The sequence below is a fragment of the Aethalodelphis obliquidens genome, unplaced genomic scaffold, assembly GCF_003676395.1.
Source record: "Aethalodelphis obliquidens isolate GAN/ISIS:26980383/991018 unplaced genomic scaffold, ASM367639v1 scaffold18, whole genome shotgun sequence".
NCBI classification, from domain to species: domain Eukaryota; kingdom Metazoa; phylum Chordata; class Mammalia; order Artiodactyla; family Delphinidae; genus Aethalodelphis; species Aethalodelphis obliquidens.
The window spans coordinates 22,914,991-22,928,919 of record NW_020837962.1 but is presented as its reverse complement, the minus strand read 5'-3'; the positions used below and the strand labels follow the sequence as shown (position 1 = coordinate 22,928,919).

Here is a 13,929-nt window from a genome sequence, read left to right as displayed (position 1 = left end):
AGCCAATTATCAGGGGGGTGGAGTATTCCAATAGGCCAGGCCTGGGTCACACAATATCCCTGTAGCCAAGAGGAAAGGTGGAGCCAACTCTACCTGAACATCATGGTCCCCTGGAGGAAGGATGCTGAGCAGGAGATACCGACTGCTCAACCCTTTGTCAAGGCACGGTCTGGGGCCATGTCTCCAAGAAGAAACTAGAAGACTGTGATGACATGTTTATTGAAATTTTTATCCATTTTCCATCTAAAGAGTTACAAACACACTCAGGAGTGATATTCAAAATATTGAATAACTGGTAGAGTAAGAGTTGATCAGTTTGAATGGATGCCTGACCAATCAGAATGGAGGTCAGCTGTATCAGCAAATTCCTGCTGAATGGCAACGCTGCATCAAATGCAAACATTGGACTGATTTCTCAGGGACTTAAATATCCAATCCTATTCAATCTTCCTTATTAAGCAAACACTCTCTAGCTTTGGCTAGTTTATTCACTTACCTGATTAGAGGCAGAACTGAGTAGACAGATATCTCCAGAACTCTTTCTACTCTTCAGTTCCCTTTGGTCATCTCATAATGTGTGTGACCTTCCCACTGGGATACGCACTTAAGACAGAAGATAAGCTTTTGAGCTGAAGTACCGATAACCTTGAAATGGGCACATGTACCTTGCTTGACCTTCTGTTGGGGGCCAACCCTGTCATTTTTTCTGTCTGGAGAAAGCAGAGGGCCCCCTCTTCCCTTTCCTCTATTACTCTATCACCACTGAATGCCTCACAAAATAGTCCCAGTCTCCAATGGATCTATCTGTCCAAGGATATGCTACCCCTTCAAATTCAGATTGGATGAAGTGTTCTTTGATTAGAGACCTAGATGAAGGGTTACTTAAAGGGCCAGCTCAGCTTGGCTAAAAGGCCACAACCAACAACTGGTATGGGGTGGAGTGTGTGTGTGTGTGTGTGTGTGTGTGTATGTGTGACTTCTTGTCACACTCTCTTCCCCTGAACTAATGTGCCTATAGTACTTAGCAGAATCCACACACAATAGGTGTCTAGTAAATGATAGTTCATCTCCTTCCTTCTTGCTAGACACCCTTCCTGTTTTCCTACTGCCATGCAGCCTAGCCTGGCTTTGGTTGCCAGCAGTACCCAGCAGCATCATTCCCCCGGATCCTGCCTTCTAGGCTCAGGGCAGATCCCAGGCATCAGTGCCCACACCTGCTCACCAGGAGATATTTCCCTACCCTACTTTGATCCCCTTCCAACTCTTAATGCAGGACTGCAGAAAGACTTAGGAACACTTGCCAAGACAGTCTGACCTTTGCTTCCCTCTTCCGGGTGGGAATTGATGGATTTCATGCCTGTTTCCTTTCAGGGTTGCAGAGAGTACAGCAACTTGCAGAAAACACAAGATACTTCAGACAGAGACTGAGTGAAATGGGATTCATTATCTATGGCAATGAGGAATCTCCCGTTGTTCCCCTGCTCCTTTACATGCCTGCTAAAGTAGCGTGAGTATCCAGCAGACTCCCAGAATAACACCTAAGCTCCAAGGTGATCTGACAGAGATGGTGCTTTTGACACCACAGGGCTCTTTCAGCATAGGTATTGCTTTGCACTTTGAGCGGGACGCTGAGTTCAGAATTCACTTGTCCAGCTTCTCAGAAGCTACCTGCCTGCCCATCAGCAAGACCTTTTCACAGATCTTGTGGGAAGGGAGCCAGGTACTGCGGCCCATCATTTCCAAGCTCTGTGAATTGGGTGGAGTCACTTATCTCAGGCCTCAGCTGTAAATTGATGATGATCCTGCACTTCCTCCTGCCCCCAAGATCTTTCTCAGGGAGAACCTCAAAACACCATCTCTCCCAACATTCAAAAGCAACATTACCAGGCTCTGTGCTTTCTCCCATTGCACTCTCATGGCCATCCTCAAAAGAAGGCACCCTCATGTGTGGGGAAACTGAGGCTGAGAGCAGTTAAATAGCTTCCCAAAGCCATACCGGTCAAGCAGTAGTAAAACCAAGAGGCAAACCCAAACCTAGGCTTACTCCAAAGCTCTTGCTCTTAACAAAAAATGTTAACACCACTCCTGTAAGCTTATTTGGGGTTGTTTTCCATCGATTGCAACTCTGAGGTTGAGCATTAGTAAAAACTGCATAAAGAGGAAAAATGACTTTTCTCAGTATGGCACAGATGAATTTATACGTGAGCCATCTCCAATCTGCTAGAGAATAATTAACTCTGTTGTTAAAAGGAAGTTAATTAAACTCTTTTCTAGTATAAAATGTTTGTGTGTCTGATGAAGCACATGGTAGAAAGTAAGTCTCAACAAATGTTTATCAGATTCTAGACATCCTGACACTCCTTTAACACAACCTCATTGTTGGAACTTTCCGTTTGATTCTCTTAACAGTCGAAGTAGATTGGCAGAGTATTAGACGTAGTATAGAAAAGAAGTTCTGGAGCTATTAGTTGAAAACTCATGATGGATAGGACTGAGTTATATGTTCCTAAAAGATGGATTTTTTGGAGTACACTTTTGGGTCATTTCACCACAGCAAAATAATAAGCAGTTAAAACACACACATGAGTTGCCCCATGCACCACAGCCGTCCACCACTCAGCCCTTTGTTCATAGACCTGGATCAGGAAATCAATGCCTGGAGTAGCCAAGAAGACAGTGTGCTTCAGAAATGTCATAGGATACTGCTCTGTGCTAATGGCAGGAAGGAGTGACAATGGTGATTCCAACTGGCAGATAACCCCAAACCCTTTACCATCTGATCTTGGATGACAGGAAAGAAAACCCACGTTTACTCAGAGTGGTTGGGGAAACGGTATGTTCTGACCCTACATGTAGTCCATGCCTATCTAATATTTTATGATTAGCTCAAATGAAGACACCAAAAGTAAACTTGTTTCATTTTAGAGAGTGTCAACACCAGAGGGTGGCGGTAGGGAGTGTGCTGGATACTTCTGACTTTGATGATAGAAGCTGGAATTAGAACCTCAACAGGCTGGGAACATGAATCCATCCAATGAGAAGAGTCCATGAAGAATAAAAACAAATGCATTTCAATGCAAGAATTCAAGTGCACGATGACAGAACAAAAGAGAGAGTTCCCCTCCTCCTTTATATGCCAGGAGTCCTAACTAGACAAAGCTAATGTGAAAAAGGAAAATTAAACTGAGAGGGAGTTTCCTGGAAAACTTATGTTCTAAGGTATAATGAGATGTTTGGAATGAAAAAGAAATTTGACTCTGCCTCTTCCTAGCTGGGGGATCTAGGACAAGTTAACCAACCTTCTGAAGCCCCACTTTTCTCATATTGAAAATGGGATAGAATAGGACCTATTTCCTAAGATCATTTGAAGATTAAACAAGATGAAGTCTATCAGCATTTGGCATGTCATGCCTTAACATAGGAGCTACTCAGTGTTGGCTGTTATTATTAATAGTATTAATAATGTATATAAAGCACTTCAAATAGTAATTGACTAAGCGCTCAATCAGTGGCAGACATCATTATTACTACTACAGCTACAGTGACGATAATTGTTCGTTTCAACAGAGTATAAGATTGAGTCATCGTGGTTGCATGGCTAAGGAGGCGCTAACATTGCTGGATGTTACTTATATGCTAAGGAAGGCTCTTAAACCCAGTTGTCACCCATTGAAGGTGGGATGCTTAGCCCTGGTTTACAAATGAAGACACCTAGACACCCCAAAGTCAACCTAGTTTCTCAGGGTCACTCACATTGTAGGTACTAGAGGCCAGAATTCAAACCAGTTGCATTTGCCTCCTAAACCAGTGCTCTCTTCAACGCACAACACAGCCCATAGGGGAAAAATACACATCTCTTTAAAGCAATGCAGAGTATAATTTAACCCTCTTTAATGTCATCACTGGTGAATCAAAAGGCATCCATTATGACAATGGGAAAAAAAATCTAATTATTTGAGTTGTTAAGAAAACATAGAACAGGTTAGTTACAAAAGGTAATATTATCTAATGTTGGCAGGAGTTACTGCTGCCCAATCTTGTTTCCTGCACTGATATTTCTTCAATGGAAAGTTGAAGGCAGAGAACCTTTTGAAACGGAGTTAATTGGCTAAGCCAGTGTATGAGCACTTGTTTCAATTTGCTCATTTAAAAACTTTTGATTTTTCTCAAAGAACTGTGATTACTCCATATTTCCACCTACTACAGAATGGAGACATTATCTCCAGCCAGGTATCCTTTTGGATAAAGTCCTGTTTGCAATTCTACCACTGGAATCTTCTATGGAGTTTAGTATAATGCGATTTCACCATAAAACATTCACTTAAATAATCAAGAATATATTGTATTTACTATTTGGTACAGGGTTGACATTTTCCATCCTCAGGCTTCATCACACACTCGGAGGATGGTGGTGCAGAAGATGCAGTGATGCTGCGTGCAATGCAACGCTAATGTTGTACTATTATTATTCTTATTCACATAGTTTAGCTTCTTTCAGCCTATGCCAGCTCTAATTTGCTTTGGGGAATACAAACCCAGAGGCAATCACATACATTAGCTGAAGGAGGCTAGGTTTAGTAGTGTAAGTTTTAAACTTAGAACTGCTCCGGGGAGGCCTCGGGTTAGCCTAATGAATCAACAGTCATATATTTCACTCCACATTCTTTGGCAAAACTTACTTCCTCTGGTACAAAGAGAAGAGTGCAGACAGTGAAAATGGTCTTTGGGGAGTTCCGAAAACCAGCCCGATCATGGGTCAGGTGGTTTGGACTCTAGCAATAAAAGCACTTGACTTGTTTCTCAGACAATTACGAGCTCTCACCCTGTGCAGTTCCGTGGGCAGCCTTCCATAGGGTGATCAAGAAAAAGAAAGAATGGCTGTTTTCAAGCTACCTCAGTTAGAAAGCCCCATCTCCTTGTAAACTTCGCAATCCAAATCAAAGGCTATATCTTGCCATGGCCAAGCCAGGGGGCCAGAGAGGCTGTGTGTTTGGTAGTTCTTGCAATCTCCATTGCTTTCTTTGATAACCTGCGTTCTGCACGAGGAAACCAAAAGGCAGACAGCTAAACGGGAGGAGGATGAAAGACCCCTGCGTCGCGGATTCTTCCTGAGTTATGACTCAAGGTTTCTGTGGTGCTGTCAGCTTCCAGCCTAAAATAAGACACCAGCAACCTCTTAATGCTAAGAACAGATCTGAGACATTTATCCTACTTGAGGGCAAAGCATCTCAGTGATTAAGGATTCCTGCGGGGAGCGACGGAGCACAAAGGGGAAAAGGCTCACTTGGGTGCACATGCCTGGGTCTGACATTGGATCTCAGAGCAAGAAGTTTACAGACTTTGAGAGCTGGGTATTCTAGAATCGTTACTGAGATTAGCTCTGAAATAAAAAGAGGCTAGAAGCAGTTAAGGGGAAGGAATCATAGCTTAAAAAGGTTTTACTCAGTATCAAAGAGCTTTGTAATTCTATGACCTACAGCTTCCAGGTGGCTTCTACCGACCAGCCTCTGTGTGTGTGCATTTCTCTCCCTCCCTCCTTCCCCATCCCCCCTTAATCCAGCCAATGGGTTTATTATCCCTGAACATACACATAACAAATGAGGAGACCCTTGCTATTTCCTGTCTTTGGCTTGATGGAAAATAAAATCTTTGTCTCTGGAAAGATAACATGGCTTGGGATTGGCTCCTGCAGATCCTCTGACCCTGATCCTGAAATTATAGTCACGAAGTAGAGGCTTCTTAAAATTTCCACACCGTATTATCAGTATGAAGTTTTTAAAGCATATAGGTATGCATCTAACATATTCTTTCTTCAGGTAATTGCATTGACTAATGGTTTTTATTCCTTAGGAACCCTGCAGACAAAAGATTTTACATATGTGCAGACTTGTTAAACCAGGGTCACGTGCACCAGCATTTTCTGCTCAATGCCAAAGACTCTGTGCACGTAACTGTCTAATGAGTGCACCATACCCCACAGTACACACACTCAGTTATGGGTACCATCAAGTGACTGGCTGCCACATTTCCTTATCGGTTGTACCTGAGAGAAGTTTCATTACTTCAGTCATCTTCTACTTACTTTAAAAAAGTAGGGACGGGCTTCTCTGGTGGCGCGGTGGTTGAGAGTCCACCTGCCGATGCAGGGGACGCGGGTTCGTGCCCCGGTCCGGGAAGATACCACATGCCGCGGAGCGGCTGGGCCCGTGAGTATCACAAAAAAAAAAAAAAAAAAAGAAGTAGGGACTTCCCTGTTGGTCCAGTGCGTAAGACTCTGTGCTCCCAATGCAGGGGGCCGGGGTTCAGCCCTGGTCGAGGAATTATTGGGTTGGCAAAAAAATTCGTTCACGTTTCTCCATTACATCTTATGGAAAAACCCTAAAGAACTTTTTGGCCAACCCAATAGATCCCGCATGTCACAACTAAGAAGGCTACATGCTGCAACTAAAGATCCCGCATGCCACAACTAAGACCCAGTGCAGCCAAAATAAATATAAATTAAAAAAAAAAAGTCAATTAGCCACATTCCTTTTTTTTCCTTTTTTTCTTTTTGCAGTGTAATTTTGTCATCTCTCAGTTAACCTCCTTTTTAACATTTCCCTTAGGGCTTTTGCAAGGCATCTATTAAAGAGAAAAATCGGCGTGGTGGTCGTTGGATTTCCAGCTACTCCCCTTGCAGAAGCCCGGGCTCGGTTCTGTGTTTCAGCAGCACATACGCGGGAGATGTTAGACGCAGTAAGTACTCCACAGCCCAGCAGAAGCGACAGGATGGGGTCCTCGGATTCTGAGCATGTTCTTTTACTGAGCTTGCTTGGGTTTCCCTGGGTTTCTCTTGGATGGTTTAAGAAAACAACACTAATAACACTCACTGCTAAAAAATAAAAATAAAAAATAAGGGTATCCTAACAATGCCCAACAATGTGATCAACTCAGCAGATAGAAAAGGAAATCAGCTCAGTGAAGACTTGAGTCAAGTTGGTGTTTTGGTTTCATAGCAAAGACCCACTGAGTAGCCAGACATCCTGCTCTTTGCTTGTTCTTAAAGGCAGACGCTGATCTCACGTGCTATTTCAGCAGTAACTGCCTGCATCCTGGCACTGCTCACAGCCACCACGTCCATCATAAGAAAAGATGACCCAAATAAGCCACATGTTGGAAAAACAACAACAAAGACAGATCTGTCATATAAGCTCATCCTACATGAGGTGTAAAGGATTTCAAAACCACATTTCATTGTCCTTGGATTTCGATCTCTGTGTGAATGAATAATATCAGAGAACCAAGCCAGGTCAGTCAGTTTAGGGTTGATGAAGCTGTCTTATAAAATCAATGCAGTTTAGCAAACACTATCAGGTGTCTGCTCTATGCAAAACCCTGGGGCAAAAGTCTAAGAGAACATACTATAAATAAGCACTTCACAATAAGATCAGACAGAATAAATTCATCTCGAGAAAGAAATATAGACAACTGCATGAAGGTGGAGTGGGTTATTATGGAGCTATTTGAACAAAACAAGAGACGACAAGGTCAAGGGCAATGGAAACAAAAGAAATGGATCTAGGAATAGACGTTATGCATGCATGAAGCTGCCAAGACTTGGCAAATATTGGATGCAGGGCACGTATGGGGTGAGGGAATCAAGAATAATCTGAGGTCTCTAGCCCTCTAGCAAATAAAGAATGGCAAAACTAAGCACGTATATGAGCTAAGGTATATGGCAAGGAACAGCATAACACCAACAGGACTGGGGGAATAAAACGAGCTCACTTCTAGACATGTTGGGATTACAAATCTATGGGCCAGCTGTGAAAAAGCAAACTATTATATATAGGATGGATAAACATCAAGGTCCTACTGTATAGCACAGGGAACTATATTCAATATCCTGTGACAAACCATAATGGAAAAGAATATGAAAAAGAATATGTGTTTGTGTGTGTGTGTGTGTAACTGAGTCATTTATACTTCGATAAAATTTAAAGAAAATAAAATCCAATTCTGGAGCTTAGGAGAGTATGCAAGGCTGGAGCTGCTGTAATCTGAGGAACTAAGGGATCATTAAAATCAGTGGTAGAAAATATAATTATCCAAATATAAGTGAACGGGCCAAGCGCAGACTCCCCCTACATCCCTGGTTGGATATAGGAATCACAGATGAGGAACTGGGCTTAGATGGAGCTAGATCAATTGGAAAAGTCATAAGCTAGTGTAGTGCTCAACACAGTAAAAAGGAAAAAGCTTCAAGGACGGGGAGGATCAAATGTCCCTGCGATTTTTTTAGATTCTATGTGTAAGCGATATCATATGATATTTGTCTTTCTTGTCTGACTTACTTCACTCAGTATGACAATCTCTAGGTCCATCCATGTCACTGCAGATGGCATTATTTTGTTCTTTTTCATGGCTAAGTAATATTCTATTGATGAACCTATTTACAAAACAGAAATAGAGTCACAGATGTAGAAAACAAAGTTATGGTTACCAAGGGGGAAAGTGAGGGGAGGGATAAATTGGGAGATTGGGATTGACATACACACACTACTATATATAAAATAGATAACTAATAAGAACCTACTGTATAGGACAGGGAACTTTATTCAATACTCTGTAACGACCTATATGAGAATAGAATCTAAAAAAGAGTGGATATATGTACATGTATAACTGATTCACTTTGCTGTACACCTGAAACAAACATAACATTGTAAATCAACTATACTCCGATAAAAATTAATTTTTAAAAGTGTCTCTACAAAACAGCAGAACATCCAAGTGGGGTGAGAGATGAGAAGAAACCATTGGCTTAGCAGTTAGTAGGATCTTGCTGTTGCTCAGAAAAGAGAGTTTTAGGGGAGTGCAGGGAACAGAAATAAGAATACAAAGAATTAAAAAATTGAAGGGATACTTTGAGCTCGAATTACACACAGACACTCACACGGGTCCATATCTTTCTGCATCACCATTATATTCTAGGACTTAAACCAATGTATAGAACATAGTAGGTACACAATAACAATTTATTAGATAACATGTTAATAACTGAGCTAACTCTAGATTTTGAGATGATGGGAGAACTTTGCTGTTTTTGTTCTATATATTGTGCAGATTCTCTAAAATGAGTATATTTTAGAGAATATTAATTTTAACAAATTGTTTCTTCTAAATGTAATGAGTGGGTGGTAAGAAATGGTAGGCTAGTCTTTTGAGAAGTGTGTAAAGGCAAAAAGAATAGGTTTAGAAAAAGCCCTTGAAAGTGAGGGAAGGCTTGAGCATGTTTACACATCAAGGGAAAAGGGAGCGAAGAGAGGAGCACTGTAGGCATGAGGAGAAGAGGATGTGCCCAGAAGCACGCTCCAGAGACGGCAGGAGGGGATGCACAGCTTGGGTCAATTTGCATCTTTTTTCTGATCCAAACGGCATGGAGGCACTCACGAATACCCAGTTCAATAGATATCAGACCTTGTGATTGTTTTCATGAGTTAATTCCTGCGGAATACTTGGTTTGGAAGGAGCGCGGAAACCTCATCTAGACAAATGCCTCTAAACTTTTGAGATCGTCAAATCAATACAAAATTTTGAGCAAGTTTCTTACTCTAAGAGAAGTGAAAAATGACCCCTTGAACAGTCAGGGCATTAAGGTAGCAACTGAACATAAATGACAGTCGCAGAAAATATACAATATTAGAGAAGTCTATTCAGTGACCACGTTTGGAACAAGACAAAAAGGAGGACACTTTACAAACACAAAATGACTTAAAAGGTCCCTCTTCTAACATGAGTGGCAGCTGCTCCGTTACCAAGGACAGCTCTAGCCTTGCTATAATCCTCCCGCCTTCTAGACAAGCCTACGTATAAACAACACTGAGCCGCTCCAGCTTCTCGACAGCATCCAAGCCAGAACTGGCCCCTGCTTCCTTAGAATCATCTCGTGCACAAGTCCAGATGTGATACGTAGCCCTTCCCAACTCCCTGTTACGAAGACGGTCCTCCTGGAGTGCATATTCCCTGCTGCAGCAAGCTGAATAAAGCCGACTTTGTTTGAGTACTGGTGTGTTTCAGGTAGTTGATTAGTGGGCCTCAACATAAATCCATTTAGAAATAATACATGCATTATCAATATATTATGTACATTTTATAACAGACACAAAAAAAGAAGTTAAAAAGGTTGAGATACCACCTCACACCTGTCAGAATGGCTATCATCAAAAAGAACACAAATTACAAATGTTGGCAAGGATGTGGAGAAAAGGGAACCCTCGTACACTGTGGGTGGGAATGTATATTGGTGCAGCCACTGTGGAAAACAGTATGGAGGTTTCTAAAAAAAACAAAAATAGAACTGCCATATGATCCAGCAATTCCATTCCTGGGTATATATATGAAAAAAACAAAAACACTAGTTCAAAAAGATACATGCACCCCAATGTTCATAGCAGTGTTACTTACAATAGCCAAGATATGGAAGCAACTTAAGTGTCCATTAATAGATGAATGGGTAAAGAAGATGTGGTATGTATTTGCAATGGAATATAACTCAACCATAAAAAAGAATGAAATTTTGCCATTTGCAGCAACATGGATTGACTTGTAGGGCATTATGCTAAGTAAAATAAGTCAGACAGAGAAAGACAAGTACTGTATGACATTGCTTATGTGTAGAATATAAAAAATACAACAAACTAGTTAATATAATAAAAAAGAAGCAGACACAGACATAGAGAGCAAACTACTTGTTACCACTGGGGAGAGTGGGAGGGGTAACATAAGGGTTGGACAGCAAGAGGTACAAACTATTGGGTATAAGATAGGCTCAAGGATGTATTGTACACAACACAGGGAATATAGCTGATACATTGTAATAACTGTAAATGGAAAGTAACCTTTAAAATTGTATTAAAATTCTTTTAAAAAATTTTTTTAAAAGGTTGAGATTAAAATGAATCAAAATCCTATGTTTTCCTCCCACATCCTTCATGAATTGTGGTACTTCTCCCCCAGGTGTGTGGGTCCTTCACTTTCAAAGCCACAGAGCTACTCCATCCCCCACCTCCAGGAAAAGCAACAGAAACTACCCCAGATTGATGCCACTTAAAATGTAAAGCCTGATACTTTTTCCTAGGGCTTATATTTGGTATAAAAATTAAGAAAATAAATTGAAGTAAAAAGAAAATTTTAATTACCCATAATCCTACCACCCAGAAATAAACTATTCTTAACATCTTGGTAGGGATCTTAACTAATGTCAGTTTGGAAGATTTCCCAACGGAGAAAATCCATAAGCCCCATGAGTCATTCATTCTGATGGTAACGATTCTCACTTTACCTTTTTCAAAACATTGGACTCTAATATCATTTCCCTTTTCTTTTGACTGGTTGAGAAAAACAGGCCCAAAAGGTTAAAAAGGCATGCCCAATTCAGTAGGATTAGTGATAGACTGGAAGGAAAAACTTACATTTCGTATATTCTGGATCTCAGTTGTTTCATTTGTAAACTTGGGGATACATTTACCTGCCTGGATTGAGAGAATTGAAACAGATGAGTTCTTGGTGTCTTGTGGTTTTAAATTCTATTATTCTATGGAGCATAGACATGAGTATTTAAAAGTTGAGGGTGGGAGGAGGGGGGCAGCAGAAGAATGGGAGAGAGAGGAGGAACCTAATTAGCTCCCATAATGTTCCGTTTTCTTCCTGGCCAGGTTGGTTTGCTGTGTCATGAAGAATTAACACAAATGTAATCTGCAAAGTTTTCTTTTTCTTCCACAAGTTTATATATGTCATTAAACTTTAAAATAAATCCTTCAAGGGTAAGCATGGATCAGATGATTTTATTCCTCTCCTCTCACCCCCAAAATAAACTAAAGATTTGTAATGTGGAGTTAGACTATTAAAGAATATGAAAATAAAATGTATTAGCCTCTAACATTCCTCTAGAGCTGACTTATGAACCACAGCTTAATGATTTGGATCTTTCTCCTTTTCTTTAAAATCGAATAAGCTGGCAAAAGAAGAGTGTGGTTCTCTGTGAGCCCCCCAGAGAGCAAGGCCACTTGGGGATTTAAAGAGAACTGATGGAAGGAATCTCTTTGCAGGTTTTGGAAGCCCTGGATGAGATGGGTGACCTCCTGCATGTGAAATATTCCCGGAACAGGAAGTCAGCACGCCCTGAACTCTACGACGAGACGAGCTTTGAACTTGAGGATTGAGTTTCCTGGACCTGAATGGAGCCTAAAGACTTTGCCAGAAAGACCTCCCTCCTTGCCTCCAAAGAAATATGAATAGATTTCTTCTCCTTTCTAAGGACAGTATTGGTTTCCAAACCAATTTCATTGAGCCAAGGGAGACACGATTGTTGTGCTTTTAATGTCTCTGCAGAGACAAAACTATGGTTCCAGAGTTTAGTTTTCTCTTCCCCTAAGTATCCTGCTGCAAATACACACACACACTTCTTAGAATAGTTTTAACAGCACAGAGCCTGTATTTTAGTTGCTATTTGGTCCAGACCTCTTTGGTCCAGACCCTTGCAGGAGTTCCAACCAAATAAGAGGGTTTTGATTTTTTAGTTCAGCAGATCTTATTATGTGTTTGCTAATTTCATCTGCAGATGAGGGCAAGGGTGATGGGCAGTAGGTGGACTCCTTGTTACCCATGAAACACCAGCTAGAACTCATCCGTATCACGGGGAGTTCCAGGCAGGAGGGTAAAGAAATGTTGCCTCTACCATTTGCCACATTTGGACTTTTTCCAAGGACAAGTGTCAAAAGCCATAGTTAATGTTTCAAGGGAGAGTGCAGGCCTGGCCAGCGGCGACCAAACATCTTTAAAGGAAATTTTCTTTTTCCGCTTGCTGGTCTCCTACAGTTTTACAGCTGAGTTTTGAGGTTTGGAAAACTCAAGACTTTTGTTTCATCAGGAAGAGGGCAGAAAGCAAGCAAGCCAATGATAGGCCTAGACTAAAACTGTAAGGTTATAACAACTTGAATGTTGTTGGTGCCATGCAGACTGAATGTTTAGCATCGCTTTTACTACTTTAATGACTGAGTGGTCATTTTCCTATTAAATTTGGAGTACATGGGGGAAATTCAAGTTCCTTTAGAGTTGCCTCTCAAGACTACACTTGAAGAACATATTGATTCAAAAATGACATTTAAAAGTAAATGCTATTCCACTTTTCAATTCTGACCCCCTTCCCCATTCAGGCTTATTAAATACTACTATCCTCTGGCATAAGCACTCCAATTTGGTGCTAAGTGGACTTGCACACTATTGGGCAACTAACTGGAATTTATTTGAGTTGTCTCTGTCTCTCTTTATCTCTCTGTCTGTCTCTGTATGTCTGCCTGTCTGTCTCTCTCTCTCCTAACATGAACACAAATTTCTCTGCAAAAGTAACACTTTGCTAATTGGATCTAGTTGGTATGGAAGAAGCCAGGGGAAAACCTTATCTTTATCAAGCTTCCAGATGGTGCCCAGATTGGGAAACACTAAAAAGCAGTGGTGACCTTTTAGCAAAGCTTCTGTAATAGTTCGAATGAGTTACAGAACATTCCACTCCATCAAATGACACTATAAACAAATCACTTCAAGAGAGGTTTGACTTTGCATGACACAGATGGACCAAGGCTTTCATGCTGTGAGCTGGGATAGAAACTCCACCCACAGCTCCCGTGTTGGATGGAGAAGCATGGAGATTGGTTCAAGATGGTGGAGTAGAAGGAGGTGCACTCACTCCCTCTTGTGAGAGCACTGGAATCACAACTAACTGCTGAACAATCATCAACAGGAAGACACTGGAACTCACCAAAAAAGATACCTCACATTCAAAGACAAAGGAGAAGGTGCAATGAGATGGTAGGAGGGGAGCAATCACAATAAAATCAAATCCCGTAACTGCTGGGTGGGTAACTCACAAACTGGAGAACAATTATACCA

The 13,929-nt window shown here is 41.2% G+C and overlaps 1 protein-coding gene across 4 annotated transcripts in view; it reads left to right on the top strand.

Moving 5' to 3' along the window:
- The window catches only part of SPTLC3 (serine palmitoyltransferase long chain base subunit 3), a 126,441-nt gene extending 113,219 nt beyond the window's left edge, over positions 1-13,222 (top strand). For 3 of the 4 annotated variants that reach the window (XM_027118172.1, XM_027118175.1, XM_027118174.1), the window contains 3 exons: positions 1,372-1,507; positions 6,606-6,735; positions 12,090-13,222. In XM_027118172.1, coding sequence (XP_026973973.1) covers positions 1,372-1,507; positions 6,606-6,735; positions 12,090-12,203 — 380 coding nt within the window. In that variant the 3' untranslated portion in view covers positions 12,204-13,222. The other variant, XM_027118173.1, reaches the window with a different exon arrangement.
- The last annotated feature ends 707 nt before the right edge of the window (positions 13,223-13,929 follow it).